Here is a 14664-nt window from a genome sequence, read left to right on the forward strand (position 1 = left end):
AGGGACATTATACACTATTTTCTTTGCATAAATGTTTTCTAGATGATCCCTTTTATATATTTTTGTTACATTGTGCTGATTTTCAAACTCCTAACTAAGCCCCAAAGTTTTAGATGTATACTGATGTCTACCTACTCCAGCTTGCTCCTGTTTGTGTAAAGGATCTTTTCATATGCAGTGGGGGGGGGGGGGGGAGGGAGTCTCTGCTCTTTTTGCTTTCCAGCCCATTTCATTGGGTGACCCAGCCTAACCTTTTCAACGGAGCTAAACTGGGAGCTTCTAAGTAAGTTTTTAAACGGTTTTGTACTGTATCTTTAGATTTTAGTTTCTTTGCATATTATTCTTTATAGTAGTGTCTATTACATGCAGTTATATGGCGTATACTGTCCCTTAAAGTCCCCTAGTGTATTTTGCTTTGCTCTCTGTCAGCTCTTTCTTCCTTATTTGCATTCTAGTGGCCTGTACATAACTCCTTATGACGTTGGGTATTGCTCATCCTGTTTCTCTTCCTGGGGGTATTTGGTCTGTGGGTATTTTTTATGTGTGTGAGTTAGTGGGTCCTCTGGGGGTAATGTTAATAACCAGTAGTATAGAGTCAGTGACCTGTATAAATCTTTACTGTTTGTGTATAATATGCTGTCCCTCTGTCTGTGTATAATATGCTGACCCTCTGTTTGTGTATAAGTTGCTGACCCTCTGTCTGTGTATAATATGCTGACCCTCTGTCTGTGTATAATATGCTGACCCTCTGTGTATAAGATGCTGACCCTCTGTGTATAAGATGCTGACCCTCTGTGTATAATATGCTGACCCTCTGTTTGTGTATAAGATGCTGACCCTCTGTTTGTGTATAAGATGCTGACCCTCTGTTTGTGTATAAGATGCTGACCCTCTGTCTGTGTATAAGATGCTGACCCTCTGTCTGTGTATAAGATGCTGACCCTCTGTCTGTGTATAAGATGCTGACCCTCTGTCTGTGTATAAGATGCTGACCCTCTGTTTGTGTATAATATGCTGACCCTCTGTCTGTGTATAAGATGCTGACCCTCTGTTTGTGTATAAGATGCTGACCCTCTGTTTGTGTATAATATGCTGACCCTCTGTCTGTGTATAAGATGCTGACCCTCTGTTTGTGTATAATATGCTGACCCTCTGTTTGTGTATAATATGCTGACCCTCTGTCTGTGTATAAGATGCTGACCCTCTGTCTGTGTATAAGATGCTGACCCTCTGTCTGTGTATAAGATGCTGACCCTCTGTTTGTGTATAAGATGCTGACCCTCTGTCTGTGTATAAGATGCTGACCCTCTGTCTGTGTATAAGATGCTGACCCTCTGTCTGTGTATAAGATGCTGACCCTCTGTCTGTGTATAAGATGCTGACCCTCTGTCTGTGTATAAGATGCTGACCCTCTGTTTGTGTATAAGATGCTGACCCTCTGTGTATAATATGCTGACCCTCTGTCTGTGTATAAGATGCTGACCCTCTGTTTGTGTATAAGATGCTGACCCTCTGTCTGTGTATAAGATGCTGACCCTCTGTTTGTGTATAAGATGCTGACCCTCTGTTTGTGTATAATATGCTGACCCTCTGTCTGTGTATAAGATGCTGACCCTCTGTCTGTGTATAATATGCTGACCCTCTGTCTGTGTATAAGATGCTGACCCTCTGTCTGTGTATAAGATGCTGACCCTCTGTCTGTGTATAAGATGCTGACCCTCTGTTTGTGTATAAGATGCTGACCCTCTGTTTGTGTATAATATGCTGACCCTCTGTTTGTGTATAAGATGCTGACCCTCTGTTTGTGTATAATATGCTGACCCTCTGTCTGTGTATAAGATGCTGACCCTCTGTCTGTGTATAAGATGCTGACCCTCTGTTTGTGTATAAGATGCTGACCCTCTGTTTGTGTATAATATGCTGACCCTCTGTCTGTGTATAAGATGCTGACCCTCTGTCTGTGTATAATATGCTGACCCTCTGTCTGTGTATAAGATGCTGACCCTCTGTCTGTGTATAAGATGCTGACCCTCTGTCTGTGTATAAGATGCTGACCCTCTGTTTGTGTATAAGATGCTGACCCTCTGTTTGTGTATAATATGCTGACCCTCTGTCTGTGTATAAGATGCTGACCCTCTGTCTGTGTATAATATGCTGACCCTCTGTCTGTGTATAAGATGCTGACCCTCTGTCTGTGTATAAGATGCTGACCCGCTGTCTGTGTATAAGATGCTGACCCTCTGTTTGTGTATAATATGCTGACCCTCTGTCTGTGTATAAGATGCTGACCCTCTGTCTGTGTATAAGATGCTGACCCGCTGTCTGTGTATAAGATGCTGACCCTCTGTCTGTGTATAAGATGCTGACCCTCTGTCTGTGTATAAGATGCTGACCCTCTGTGTATAAGATGCTGACCCTCTGTCTGTGTATAAGATGCTGACCCTCTGTCTGTGTATAAGATGCTGACCCTCTGTCTGTGTATAAGATGCTGACCCTCTGTCTGTGTATAAGATGCTGACCCTCTGTCTGTGTATAAGATGCTGACCCTCTGTCTGTGTATAAGATGCTGACCCTCTGTTTGTGTATAATATGCTGACCCTCTGTCTGTGTATAATATGCTGACCCTCTGTCTGTGTATAATATGCTGACCCTCTGTCTGTGTATAAGATGCTGACCCTCTGTCTGTGTATAAGATGCTGACCCTCTGTTTGTGTATAATATGCTGACCCTCTGTCTGTGTATAATATGCTGACCCTCTGTCTGTGTATAAGATGCTGACCCTCTGTCTGTGTATAAGATGCTGACCCTCTGTCTGTGTATAAGATGCTGACCCTCTGTCTGTGTATAAGATGCTGACCCTCTGTCTGTGTATAAGATGCTGACCCTCTGTCTGTGTATAAGATGCTGACCCTCTGTGTATAAGATGCTGACCCTCTGTCTGTGTATAAGATGCTGACCCTCTGTCTGTGTATAAGATGCTGACCCTCTGTGTATAAGATGCTGACCCTCTGTCTGTGTATAAGATGCTGACCCTCTGTCTGTGTATAAGATGCTGACCCTCTGTCTGTGTATAAGATGCTGACCCTCTGTCTGTGTATAAGATGCTGACCCTCTGTCTGTGTATAAGATGCTGACCCTCTGTCTGTGTATAAGATGCTGACCCTCTGTCTGTGTATAAGATGCTGACCCTCTGTCTGTGTATAAGATGCTGACCCTCTGTCTGTGTATAAGATGCTGACCCTCTGTCTGTGTATAAGATGCTGACCCTCTGTCTGTGTATAAGATGCTGACCCTCTGTCTGTGTATAAGATGCTGACCCTCTGTCTGTGTATAAGATGCTGACCCTCTGTCTGTGTATAAGTTGCTGACCCTCTGTCTGTGTATAAGTTGCTGACCCTCTGTCTGTGTATAAGATGCTGACCCTCTGTCTGTGTATAAGATGCTGACCCTCTGTCTGTGTATAAGATGCTGACCCTCTGTCTGTGTATAAGATGCTGACCCTCTGTCTGTGTATAAGATGCTGACCCTCTGTCTGTGTATAAGATGCTGACCCTCTGTCTGTGTATAAGATGCTGACCCTCTGTCTGTGTATAAGATGCTGACCCTCTGTCTGTGTATAAGATGCTGACCCTCTGTCTCTGTATAAGATGCTGACCCTCTGTCTGTGTATAAGATGCTGCCCTTCTGTTTGTGTATAAGCTGCTGCCCTCTGTGTATAAGCTGCTGCCCTCTGTGTATAAGCTGCTGCCCTCTGTGTATAAGATGCTGACCCTCTGTGTATACGATGATGCCCTCTGTCTGTTTGCGTATAAGATGATGCCCTCTGTGTATAAGATGCTGTCCCTCTGTGTATAAGATGCTGCCCTCTGTTTGTGTATAAGATGATGACCCTCTGTTTGTGTATAAGATGATGACCCTCTGTTTGTGTATAAGATGATGACCCTCTGTTTGTGTATAAGCTGCTGCCCTTCTGTTTGTGTATAAGCTGCTGCCCTCTGTATAAGCTGCTGCCCTCTGTATAAGCTGCTGCCCTCTGTATAAGCTGCTGCCCTCTGTATAAGCTGCTGCCCTCTGTATAAGCTGCTGCCCTCTGTGTATAAGCTGCTGCCCTCTGTGTATAAGATGCTGACCCTCTGTTTGTGTATAAGATGCTGACCCTCTGTTTGTGTATAAGATGCTGACCCTCTGTGTATAAGATGATGCCCTCTGTCTGTTTGTGTATAAGATGATGCCCTCTGTCTGTTTGTGTATAAGATGATGCCCTCTGTCTGTTTGTGTATAAGATGATGCCCTCTGTCTGTTTGTGTATAAGATGATGCCCTCTGTCTGTTTGTGTATAAGATGATGCCCTCTGTTTGTGTATAAGATGCTGACCCTCTGTGTATAAGATGATGCCCTCTGTCTGTTTGCGTATAAGATGCTGTCCCTCTGTGTATAAGATGCTGTCCCTCTGTGTATAAGATGCTGTCCCTCTGTGTATAAGATGCTGTCCCTCTGTATATAAGCTGCTGCCCTCTGTTTGTGTAAGCTGCTGCCCTCTGTTTGTGTATAAGATGCTGCCCTCTGTTTGTGTATAAGATGCTGCCCTCTGTTTGTGTATAAGATGCTGCCCTCTGTTTGTGTATAAGATGCTGCCCTCTGTTTGTGTATAAGATGCTGCCCTCTGTTTGTGTATAAGATGCTGCCCTCTGTTTGTGTATAAGCTGCTGCCCTCTGTTTGTGTATAAGATGCTGCCCTCTGTTTGTGTATAAGATGCTGCCCTCTGTTTGTGTATAAGATGCTGCCCTCTGTTTGTGTATAAGATGCTGCCCTCTGTTTGTGTATAAGATGCTGCCCTCTGTTTGTGTATAAGATGCTGCCCTCTGTTTGTGTATAAGATGATGACCCTCTGTTTGTGTATAAGATGATGACCCTCTGTTTGTGTATAAGATGCTGCCCTCTGTTTGTGTATAAGCTGCTGCCCTTCTATTTGTGTATAAGCTGCTGCCCTCTGTGTATAAGCTGCTGCCCTCTGTGTATAAGCTGCTGCCCTCTGTGTATAAGATGCTGACCCTCTGTGTATAAGATGCTGACCCTCTGTGTATAAGATGCTGACCCTCTGTGTATAAGATGATGCCCTCTGTTTGTGTATAAGATGCTGACCCTCTGTTTGTTTATAAGATGCTGACCCTCTGTTTGTTTATAAGATGCTGACCCTCTGTTTGTGTATAAGATGCTGACCCTCTGTTTGTGTATAAGATGCTGACCCTCTGTTTGTGTATAAGATGATGCCCTCTGTCTGTTTGTGTATAAGATGATTCCCTCTGTCTGTTTGTGTATAAGATGATTCCCTCTGTTTGTGTATAAGATGCTGCCCTCTGTTTGTGTATAAGCTGCTGCCCTTCTATTTGTGTATAAGCTGCTGCCCTCTGTGTATAAGCTGCTGCCCTCTGTGTATAAGCTGCTGCCCTCTGTGTATAAGCTGCTGCCCTCTGTGTATAAGCTGCTGCCCTCTGTGTATAAGCTGCTGCCCTCTGTGTATAAGATGCTGACCCTCTGTTTGTGTATAAGATGCTGACCCTCTGTTTGTGTATAAGATGCTGCCCTCTGTTTGTGTATAAGATGCTGACCCTCTGTTTGTTTATAAGATGCTGACCCTCTGTTTGTTTATAAGATGCTGACCCTCTGTTTGTGTATAAGATGCTGACCCTCTGTTTGTGTATAAGATGCTGACCCTCTGTTTGTGTATAAGATGCTGACCCTCTGTTTGTGTATAAGATGCTGACCCTCTGTTTGTGTATAAGATGCTGACCCTCTGTTTGTGTATAAGATGCTGCCCTCTGTCTGTTTGTGTATAAGATGATTCCCTCTGTCTGTTTGTGTATAAGCTGCTGCCCTCTGTTTGTGTATAAGCTGCTGCCCTCTGTTTGTGTATAAGCTGCTGCCCTCTGTGTATAAGCTGCTGCCCTCTGTTTGTGTATGACGCTGGCTCTCTGTTTGTGTATAAGACGCTGGCCCTTTGTGTATAAGACGCTTGCCCTCTGTTTGTGTATAAGACGCTGCCCCTCTGTGTATAAGATGCTGCCCCGTGGTCTCTATAGTCTATCTATCTCTTTCCTGCAGATGGTCCTCTGGTACCTGTTCCAGATCGCCTCAGCAGTGAGCTGTATACACCGCGCTGAGATCCTACACAGGTGGGAAAGTGTTGTATGTTCTGTACCGATTTCTAAATTAAGGTCAGTGAGCTCCTCTTGTAGTTACAGGACAGCATGGGGGACAACTTGATAAATTCCAGTAGCCATTGCAGTTATGATTCCTGAGATGTTATTGGATCCTTATTATTGGCTGTAGAGCACATCCTCCTTGCTATAGGTGGTAACTGTTATGGAGACATGATTAAGGGCAAGACACCTGAAGCAGCGTTTGACTCTACTATGAAATAATAATGGTCTTTCTCTTGTTAAGTGTATCCAGTCCACGGATCATCCATTACTTGTGGGATATTCTCCTTCCCAACAGGAAGTTGCAAGAGGATCACCCACAGCAGAGCTGCTATATAGCTCCTCCCCTAACTGCCATATCCAGTCATTCTCTTGCAACTCTCAACAAAGATGGAGGTAGTAAGAGGAGAGTGGTGTATTATAGTTAGTTTCTTTCTTCAATCAAAAGTTTATTATTTTTAAATGGTACAGGAGTGTACTATTTCATCTCAGGCAGCATTTAGAAGAAGAATCTGCCTGCGTTTTTTATGATCTTAGCAGAAGTAACTAAGATCCACTGCCGTTCTCACATATGTCTCAGGGGTGAGGTAACTTCAGAGGGGGAATGGCGTGCAGTTTATCCTGCAATAAGGTATGTGCAGTTAAAATTTTTCTAGGGATGGAATTTGCTAGAAAATGTTGCTGATACCGGATTAATGTAAGTTAAATCTAAATACAGTGATTTAATAGCGACTGGTATCAGGCTTATTACCAGAGATACATACTCTTATAAAAGTGCAATATAAAACGTTTGCTGGCAATTTTAATCGTTTTTATATATGCTTGGTGATAAAACTTATTGGGGCCTAGTTTTTTTCCACATGGCTGGCTTGATTTTTGCCTAGAAACAGTTTCCTGAGGCTTTCCACTGTTGTGATATGAGTGGGAGGGGCCTATTTTAGCGCTTTTCTGCGCAGCTAAAATTACAGACAGAGACATTCAGTTTGCCTCAGCAGTTCCCTGCATGATATAGGACATCCCTGAAGGGCTAAAAAGGCTTCAAAAGTAGTGTTTGAGGAAGTTAACAGCCACAGGAGAGCTGTGGCAGTTGTGACTGATTTTAAAAAAGTTTTTTTCATTGTTATTCCGTTTTTGGTATTAAGGGGTTAATCATCCATTTGCATGTGGGTGCAATGCTCTGCTAACTTGTTACATACACTGTAAAAATTTCGTTAGTGTAACTGCCTTTTTTCACTGTTTCAAATTTTGACAAGATTTGTTTTTCTTAAAGGGGCAGTAACGTTTTTTATATTGCTTGTTAACTTGGTTTAAAGTGTTTTCCAAGCTTGCTAGTCTCATTGCTAGTCTCTACAAACATGTCTGTCACAGGGGAAACTACTTGTTCATTATGTTTAAAAGCCATGGTGGAGCCCCATAGGAGAATGTGTACTAAATGTATTGATTTCACCTTAAACAGTAAAGATCAGTCTTTATCTATAAAAGAATTGTCACCAGAGGGTTCTGTCGAGGGGGAAGTTATGCCGACTAACTCTCCGCACGTGTCGGACCCTTTGCCTCCCGCTCAAGGGACGCACGCTAATATGGCGCCAAGTACATCAGGGACGCCCATAGCGATTACTTTGCAGGACATGGCTACTATCATGGATAATACCCTGTCAGCGGTATTAGCCAGATTGCCTGAAATTAGGGGTAAGCGCGATAGCTCTGGGGTTAGACGAGATACAGAGCGCGTAGATGCTGTAAGAGCCATGTCTGATACTGCGTCACAATATGCAGAACCTGAGGACGGAGAGCTTCAGTCTGTGGGTGACATCTCTGACTTGGGGAAACCTGATTCAGATATTTCTAATTTTAAATTTAAGCTTGAGAACCTCGTGCATTGCTTGGGGAGGTGTTAGCTGCTCTGAATGACTGTGACACAATTGCAGTGCCAGAGAAATTGTGTAGACTGGATAAATACTATGCAGTACCGGTGTGTACTGACGTTTTTCCAATACCTAAAAGGTTTACAGAAATCATTAATAAGGAGTGGGATAGACCCGGTGTGCCGTTTCCCCCCCCCCCCCCCTCCTATTTTTAGAAAAATGTTTCCAATAGACGCCACTACACGGGACTTATGGCAGACGGTCCCTAAGGTGGACGGAGCAGTTTCTATTTTAGCAAAGCGTACCACTATCCCGGTTGAGGACAGTTGTGCTTTTTCAGATCCAATGGATAAAAAATTAGAGGGTTACCTTAAGAAAATGTTTATTCAACAAGGTTTTATTTTACAGCCCCTTGCATGCATTGCGCCTGTCACTGCTGCAGCGGCATTCTGGTTTGAGGCCCTGGAAGAGGCCATCCATACAGCTCCATTGACTGAAATCATTGACAAGCTTAGAACACTTAAGCTAGCTAACTCATTTATTTCTGATGCCATTGTTCATTTGACTAAACTAACGGCTAAGAATTCCGGATTCGCCATCCAGGCGCGTAGGGCGCTATGGCTTAAATCCTGGTCAGCTGACGTGACTTCAAAGTCTAAATTACTCAACATTCCTTTCAAGGGGCAGACCTTATTCGGGCCTGGTTTGAAAGAAATTATTGCTGACATTACTGGAGGTAAGGGTCATACCCTTCCTCAGGACAGGGCCAAATCAAGGGCCAAACCGTCTAATTTTCGTGCCTTTCGAAATTTCAAGGCAGGTGCAGCATCAACTTCCTCTGCTTCAAAACAAGAGGGAACTTTTGCTCAATCCAAGCAGGCCTGGAAATCTAACCAGTCCTGGAAATCTAACCAGTCCTGGAACAAGGGCAAGCAGGCCAGAAAGCCTACTGCTGCCTCCAAGACAGCATGAAGGAACGGCCCCCTATCCGGCAGCGGATCTAGTAGGGGGCAGACTTTCTCTCTTCGCCCAGGCGTGGGCAAGAGATGTTCAGGATCCCTGGGCGTTGGAGATCATATCTCAGGGATATCTTCTGGACTTCAAAGCTTCTCCTCCACAAGGGAGATTTCACCTTTCAAGATTATCTGCAAATCAGATAAAGAAAGAGGCATTCCTACGCTGCGTGCAAGACCTCCTAGTAATGGGAGTGATCCATCCAGTTCCGCAGACGGAACAAGGACAGGGTTTTTACTCAAATCTGTTTGTGGTTCCCAAAAAAGAGGCAACCTTCAGACCAATTTTGTATATAAAGATCTTAAACAAATTCCTCAGAGTTCCATCATTCAAGATGGAAACTATTCGGACCATCTTACCCATGATCCAAGAGGGTCAGTACATGACCACAGTGGACTTAAAGGATGCCTACCTTCACATTCCGATTCGCAAGAATCATCATCGGTTCTTAAGGTTTGCCTTTCTAGACAGACACTACCAATTTGTAGCTCTTCCCTTCGGGTTGGCTACAGCCCCGAGAATTTTTACAAAGGTTCTTGGCTCCCTTCTGGCGGTGGCTCCTTTTCTAGACGACATCCTGATACAGGCGTCAAGCTTTCAAATTGCCAAGTCTCATACAGACATAGTTCTGGCATTTCTGAGGTCACATGGGTGGAAAGTGAACGAAGAAAAGAGTTCTCTATCTCCTCTCACAAGGGTTTCCTTCCTAGGGACTCTTATAGATTCTGTAGAAATGAAAATTTACCTGACGGAGTCCAGGTTATCAAAACTTCTAAATGCTTGCCGTGTTCTTCACTCCATTCCGCGCCCTACGGTGGCTCAGTGCATGGAAGTAATCGGCTTAATGGTAGCGGCGATGGACATAGTGCCATTTGCACGCCTGCATCTCAGACCGCTGCAATTATGCATGCTCAGTCAGTGGAATGGGGATTACACAGATTTGTCCCCTCTACTAAATCTGGATCAGGAAACCAGAGATTCTCTTCTCTGGTGGTTATCTCAGGTCCACCTGTCCAAGGGTATGACCTTTCGCAGACCGGATTGGACGATTGTTACAACAGATGCCAGCCTTCATGGTTGGGGTGCAGTCTGGAACTCCCTGAAGGCTCAGGGTTCATGGACTCAGGAGGAGAAACTCCTCCCAATAAATATTCTGGAATTAAGAGCAATATTCAATGCTCTTCTAGCTTGGCCTCAGTTAGCAACACTGAGGTTCATCAGATTTCAGTCGGACAACATCACGACTGTGGCTTACATCAACCATCAAGGGGGAACCAGGAGTTCCCTAACGATGTCGGAAGTCTCCAAGATAATTCGCTGGGCAGAGACTCACTCTTGCCACCTATCAGCGATCCACATCCCGGGCGTAGAGAACTGGGAAGCGGATTTTCTAAGTCGTCAGACTTTTCATCCGGGGGAGTGGGAGCTCCATCCTGAGGTGTTTGCTCAATTGGTCCATCATTGGGGCAAACCAGAACTGGATCTCATGGCGTCTCGCCAGAACGCCAAGCTTCCTTGTTACGGATCCAGGTCCAGGGACCCAGAAGCGACGCTGATAGATGCTCTAGCAGCTCCTTGGTTCTTCAACCTGGCTTATGTGTTTCCACCGTTTCCTCTGCTCCCTCGACTGATTGCCAAAATCAGACAGGAGAGAGCATCGGTGATTCTGATAGCGCCTGCGTGGCCACGCAGGACCTGGTATGCAGATCTGGTGGACATGTCATCCTTTCCACCATGGACTCTGCCTCTGAGACAAGACCTCCTAATACAAGGTCCTTTCAATCATCCGATTCTAATTTCTCTGAGACTGACTGCATGGAGATTGAACGCTTGATCCTATCAAAGCGTGGCTTCTCAGAGTCAGTCATTAATACCTTAATACAGGCACGAAAGCCTGTCACCAGGAAAATCTACCACAAGATATGGCGTAAATATCTTCATTGGTGTGAATCCAAGAATTACTCATGGAGTAGGGTTAGGATTCCTAGGATTTTGTCCTTTCTCCAAGAAGGTTTGAACAAAGGATTATCAGCTAGTTCTTTAAAGGGACAGATTTCTGCTCTGTCCTTTTACACAAACGTCTGGCAGAAGTTCCAGACGTTCAGGCATTTTGTCAGGCTTTAGTTAGGATTAAGCCTGTGTTTAAACCTGTTGCTCCTCCATGGAGCTTAAACTTGATTCTTAAAGTTCTTCAAGGGGTTCCGTTTGAACCCCTTCATTCTATTGATATCAAACTTTTATCATGGAAAGTTCTGTTTCTGATGGCTATTTCCTCGGCTCGAAGAGTCTCTGAGTTATCTGCCTTACATTGTGATTCTCCTTATCTGATCTTTCATTCAGATAAAGTAGTTCTGCGTACAAAACCTGGGTTTTTACCCAAGGTGGTTTCTAACAAGAATATCAATCAAGAGATTGTTGTTCCATCATTGTGTCCTAATCCTTCTTCAAAGAAGGAACGTCTTTTGCATAATCTAGACGTAGTCCGTGCCTTGAAGTTTTCCTTACAGGCTACTAAAGATTTTCGCCAAACATCTAACCTGTTTGTTGTTTACTCTGGACAGAGGAGAGGTCAGAAGGCCTCGGCAACCTCTCTTTCTTTTTGGCTTCGGAGTATAATCCGTTTAGCCTATGAGACTGCTGGACAACAGCCTCCTGAAAGGATTACAGCTCATTCTACTAGAGCTGTGGCTTCCACCTGGGCCTTTAAAAATGAGGCCTCTGTTGAACAGATTTGCAAGGCTGCGACTTGGTCTTCGCTTCATACCTTTTTAAAATTTTACAAATTTGACACTTTCTCCAACATAGGTGTGTCCGGTCCACGGCGTCATCCTTACTTGTGGGATATTCTCCTCCCCAACAGGAAATGGCAAAGAGCCCAGCAAAGCTGGTCACATGATCCCTCCTAGGCTCCGCCTACCCCAGTCATTCTCTTTGCCGTTGTACAGGCAACATCTCCACGGAGATGGCTTAGAGTTTTTTAGTGTTTAACTGTAGTTTTTATTATTCAATCAAGAGTTTGTTATTTTGAAATAGTGCTGGTATGTACTATTTACTCAGAAACAGAAAAGAGATGAAGATTTCTGTTTGTATGAGGAAAATGATTTTAGCAACCGTAACTAAAATCCATGGCTGTTCCACACAGGACTGTTGAGAGCAATTAACTTCAGTTGGGGGAACAGTATGCAGTCTCTTGCTGCTTGAGGTATGACACATTCTAACAAGACGATGTAATGCTGGAAGCTGTCATTTTCCCTATGGGATCCGGTAAGCCATGTTTATTACGATCGTAAATAAGGGCTTCACAAGGGCTTATTAAGACTGTAGACTTTTCTGGGCTAAATCGATTCATTATTAACACATATTTAGCCTTGAGGAATCATTTTATCTGGGTATTTTGATATAAGAATATCGGCAGGCACTGTATTAGACACCTTATTCCTTAGGGGCTTTCCCAAAGCATAAGCAGAGCCTCATTTTCGCGCCGGTGTGGCGCACTTGTTTTTGAGAGGCATGGCATGCAGTCGCATGTGTGAGGAGCTCTGATACTTAGAAAAGACTTTCTGAAGGCGTCATTTGGTATCGTATTCCCCTTTGGGCTTGGTTGGGTCTCAGCAAAGCAGATACCAGGGACTGTAAAGGGGTTAAAGTTTAAAACGGCTCCGGTTCCGTTATTTTAAGGGTTAAAGCTTCCAAATTTGGTGTGCAATACTTTTAAGGCTTTAAGACACTGTGGTGAAAATTTGGTGAATTTTGCACAATTCCTTCATGTTTTTTCGCAATTGCAGTAATAAAGTGTGTTCAGTTTAAAATTTAAAGTGACAGTAACGGTTTTATTTTAAAACGTTTTTTGTACTTTGTTATCAAGTTTATGCCTGTTTAACATGTCTGAACTACCAGATAGACTGTGTTCTGAATGTGGGGAAGCCAGAATTCCTATTCATTTAAATAAATGTGATTTATGTGATAATGACAATGATGCCCAAGATGATTCCTCAAGTGAGGGGAGTAAGCATGGTACTGCATCATTCCCTCCTTCGTCTACACGAGTCTTGCCCACTCAGGAGGCCCCTAGTACATCTAGCGCGCCAATACTCCTTACTATGCAACAATTAACGGCTGTAATGGATAATTCTGTCAAAAACATTTTAGCCCAAATGAACACTTGTCAGCGTAAGCGCGGCTGCTCTGTTTTAGATACTGAAGAGCATGGCAACGCTGATACCAATATCTCTGAAGGGCCCCTAACCCAGTCTGATGGGGCCAGGGAGGTTTTGTCTGAGGGAGAAATTACTGATTCAGGGAACATTTCTCAACAGGCTGAACCTGATGTGATTGCATTTAAATTTAAGTTGGAACATCTCCGCATTCTGCTTAAGGAGGTATTATCCACTCTGGATGATTGTGACAAGTTGGTCATCCCAGAGAAACTATGTAAAATGGACAAGTTCCTAGAGGTGCCGGGGCTCCCAGAAGCTTTTCCTATACCCAAGCGGGTGGCGGACATTGTTAATAAAGAATGGGAAAGGCCCGGTATTCCTTTCGTCCCTCCCCCCATATTTAAAAAATTGTTTCCTTTGGTCGACCCTAGAAAGGACTTATGGCAGACAGTCCCCAAGGTCGAGGGGGCGGTTTCCACTTTAAACAAACGCACCACTATACCCATAGAGGATAGTTGTGCTTTCAAAGATCCTATGGATAAAAAATTAGAAGGTTTGCTTAAAAAGATGTTTGTTCAGCAGGGTTACCTTCTACAACCAATTGCATGCATTGTCCCTGTCGCTACAGCCGCATGTTTCTGGTTCGATGAGCTGATAAAGGCGGTCGATAGTGATTCTCCTCCTTATGAGGAGATTATGGACAGAATCAATGCTCTCAAATTGGCTAATTCTTTCACCCTAGACGCCACTTTGCAATTGGCTAGGTTAGCGGCTAAGAATTCTGGGTTTGCTATTGTGGCGCGCAGAGCGCTTTGGTTGAAATCTTGGTCGGCTGATGCGTCTTCCAAGAACAAGCTACTTAACATTCCTTTCAAGGGGAAAACGCTGTTTGGCCCTGACTTGAAGGAGATTATCTCTGATATCACTGGGGGTAAGGGCCACGCCCTTCCTCAGGATCGGCCTTTCAAGGCAAAAAATAAACCTAATTTTCGTCCCTTTCGTAGAAACGGACCAGCCCGAGGTGCTACGTCCTCTAAGCAAGAGGGTAATACTTCTCAAGCCAAGCCAGCTTGGAGACCAATGCAAGGCTGGAACAAGGGAAAGCAGGCCAAGAAACCTGCCACTGCTACCAAGACTGCATGAAATGTTGGCCCCCGATCCGGGACCGGATCTGGTGGGGGGCAGACTCTCTCTCTTCGCTCAGGCTTGGGCAAGAGATGTTCTGGATCCTTGGGCGCTAGAAATAGTCTCCCAAGGTTATCTTCTGGAATTCAAGGGACTTCCCCCAAGGGGGAGGTTCCACAGGTCTCAGTTGTCTTCAGACCACATAAAAAGACAGGCATTCTTACATTGTGTAGAAGACCTGTTAAAAATGGGAGTGATTCATCCTGTTCCATTAAGAGAACAAGGGATGGGGTTCTACTCCA

At 44.3% G+C, this 14664-nt stretch overlaps 1 protein-coding gene across 1 annotated transcript in view; it reads left to right on the plus strand.

The window, feature by feature from the left end:
- NEK9 (NIMA related kinase 9) overlaps positions 1-14664 on the plus strand; it is a 347379-nt gene that overhangs the window by 14622 nt on the left and 318093 nt on the right. Inside the window, exon 4 of the mRNA XM_053697154.1 lies at positions 6104-6174. Coding sequence (XP_053553129.1) covers positions 6104-6174 — 71 coding nt within the window. The remainder of the gene's footprint in view (positions 1-6103; positions 6175-14664) is intronic.

Source organism: Bombina bombina, chromosome 1 (genome assembly GCF_027579735.1).
Source record: "Bombina bombina isolate aBomBom1 chromosome 1, aBomBom1.pri, whole genome shotgun sequence".
NCBI lineage: Eukaryota > Metazoa > Chordata > Amphibia > Anura > Bombinatoridae > Bombina > Bombina bombina.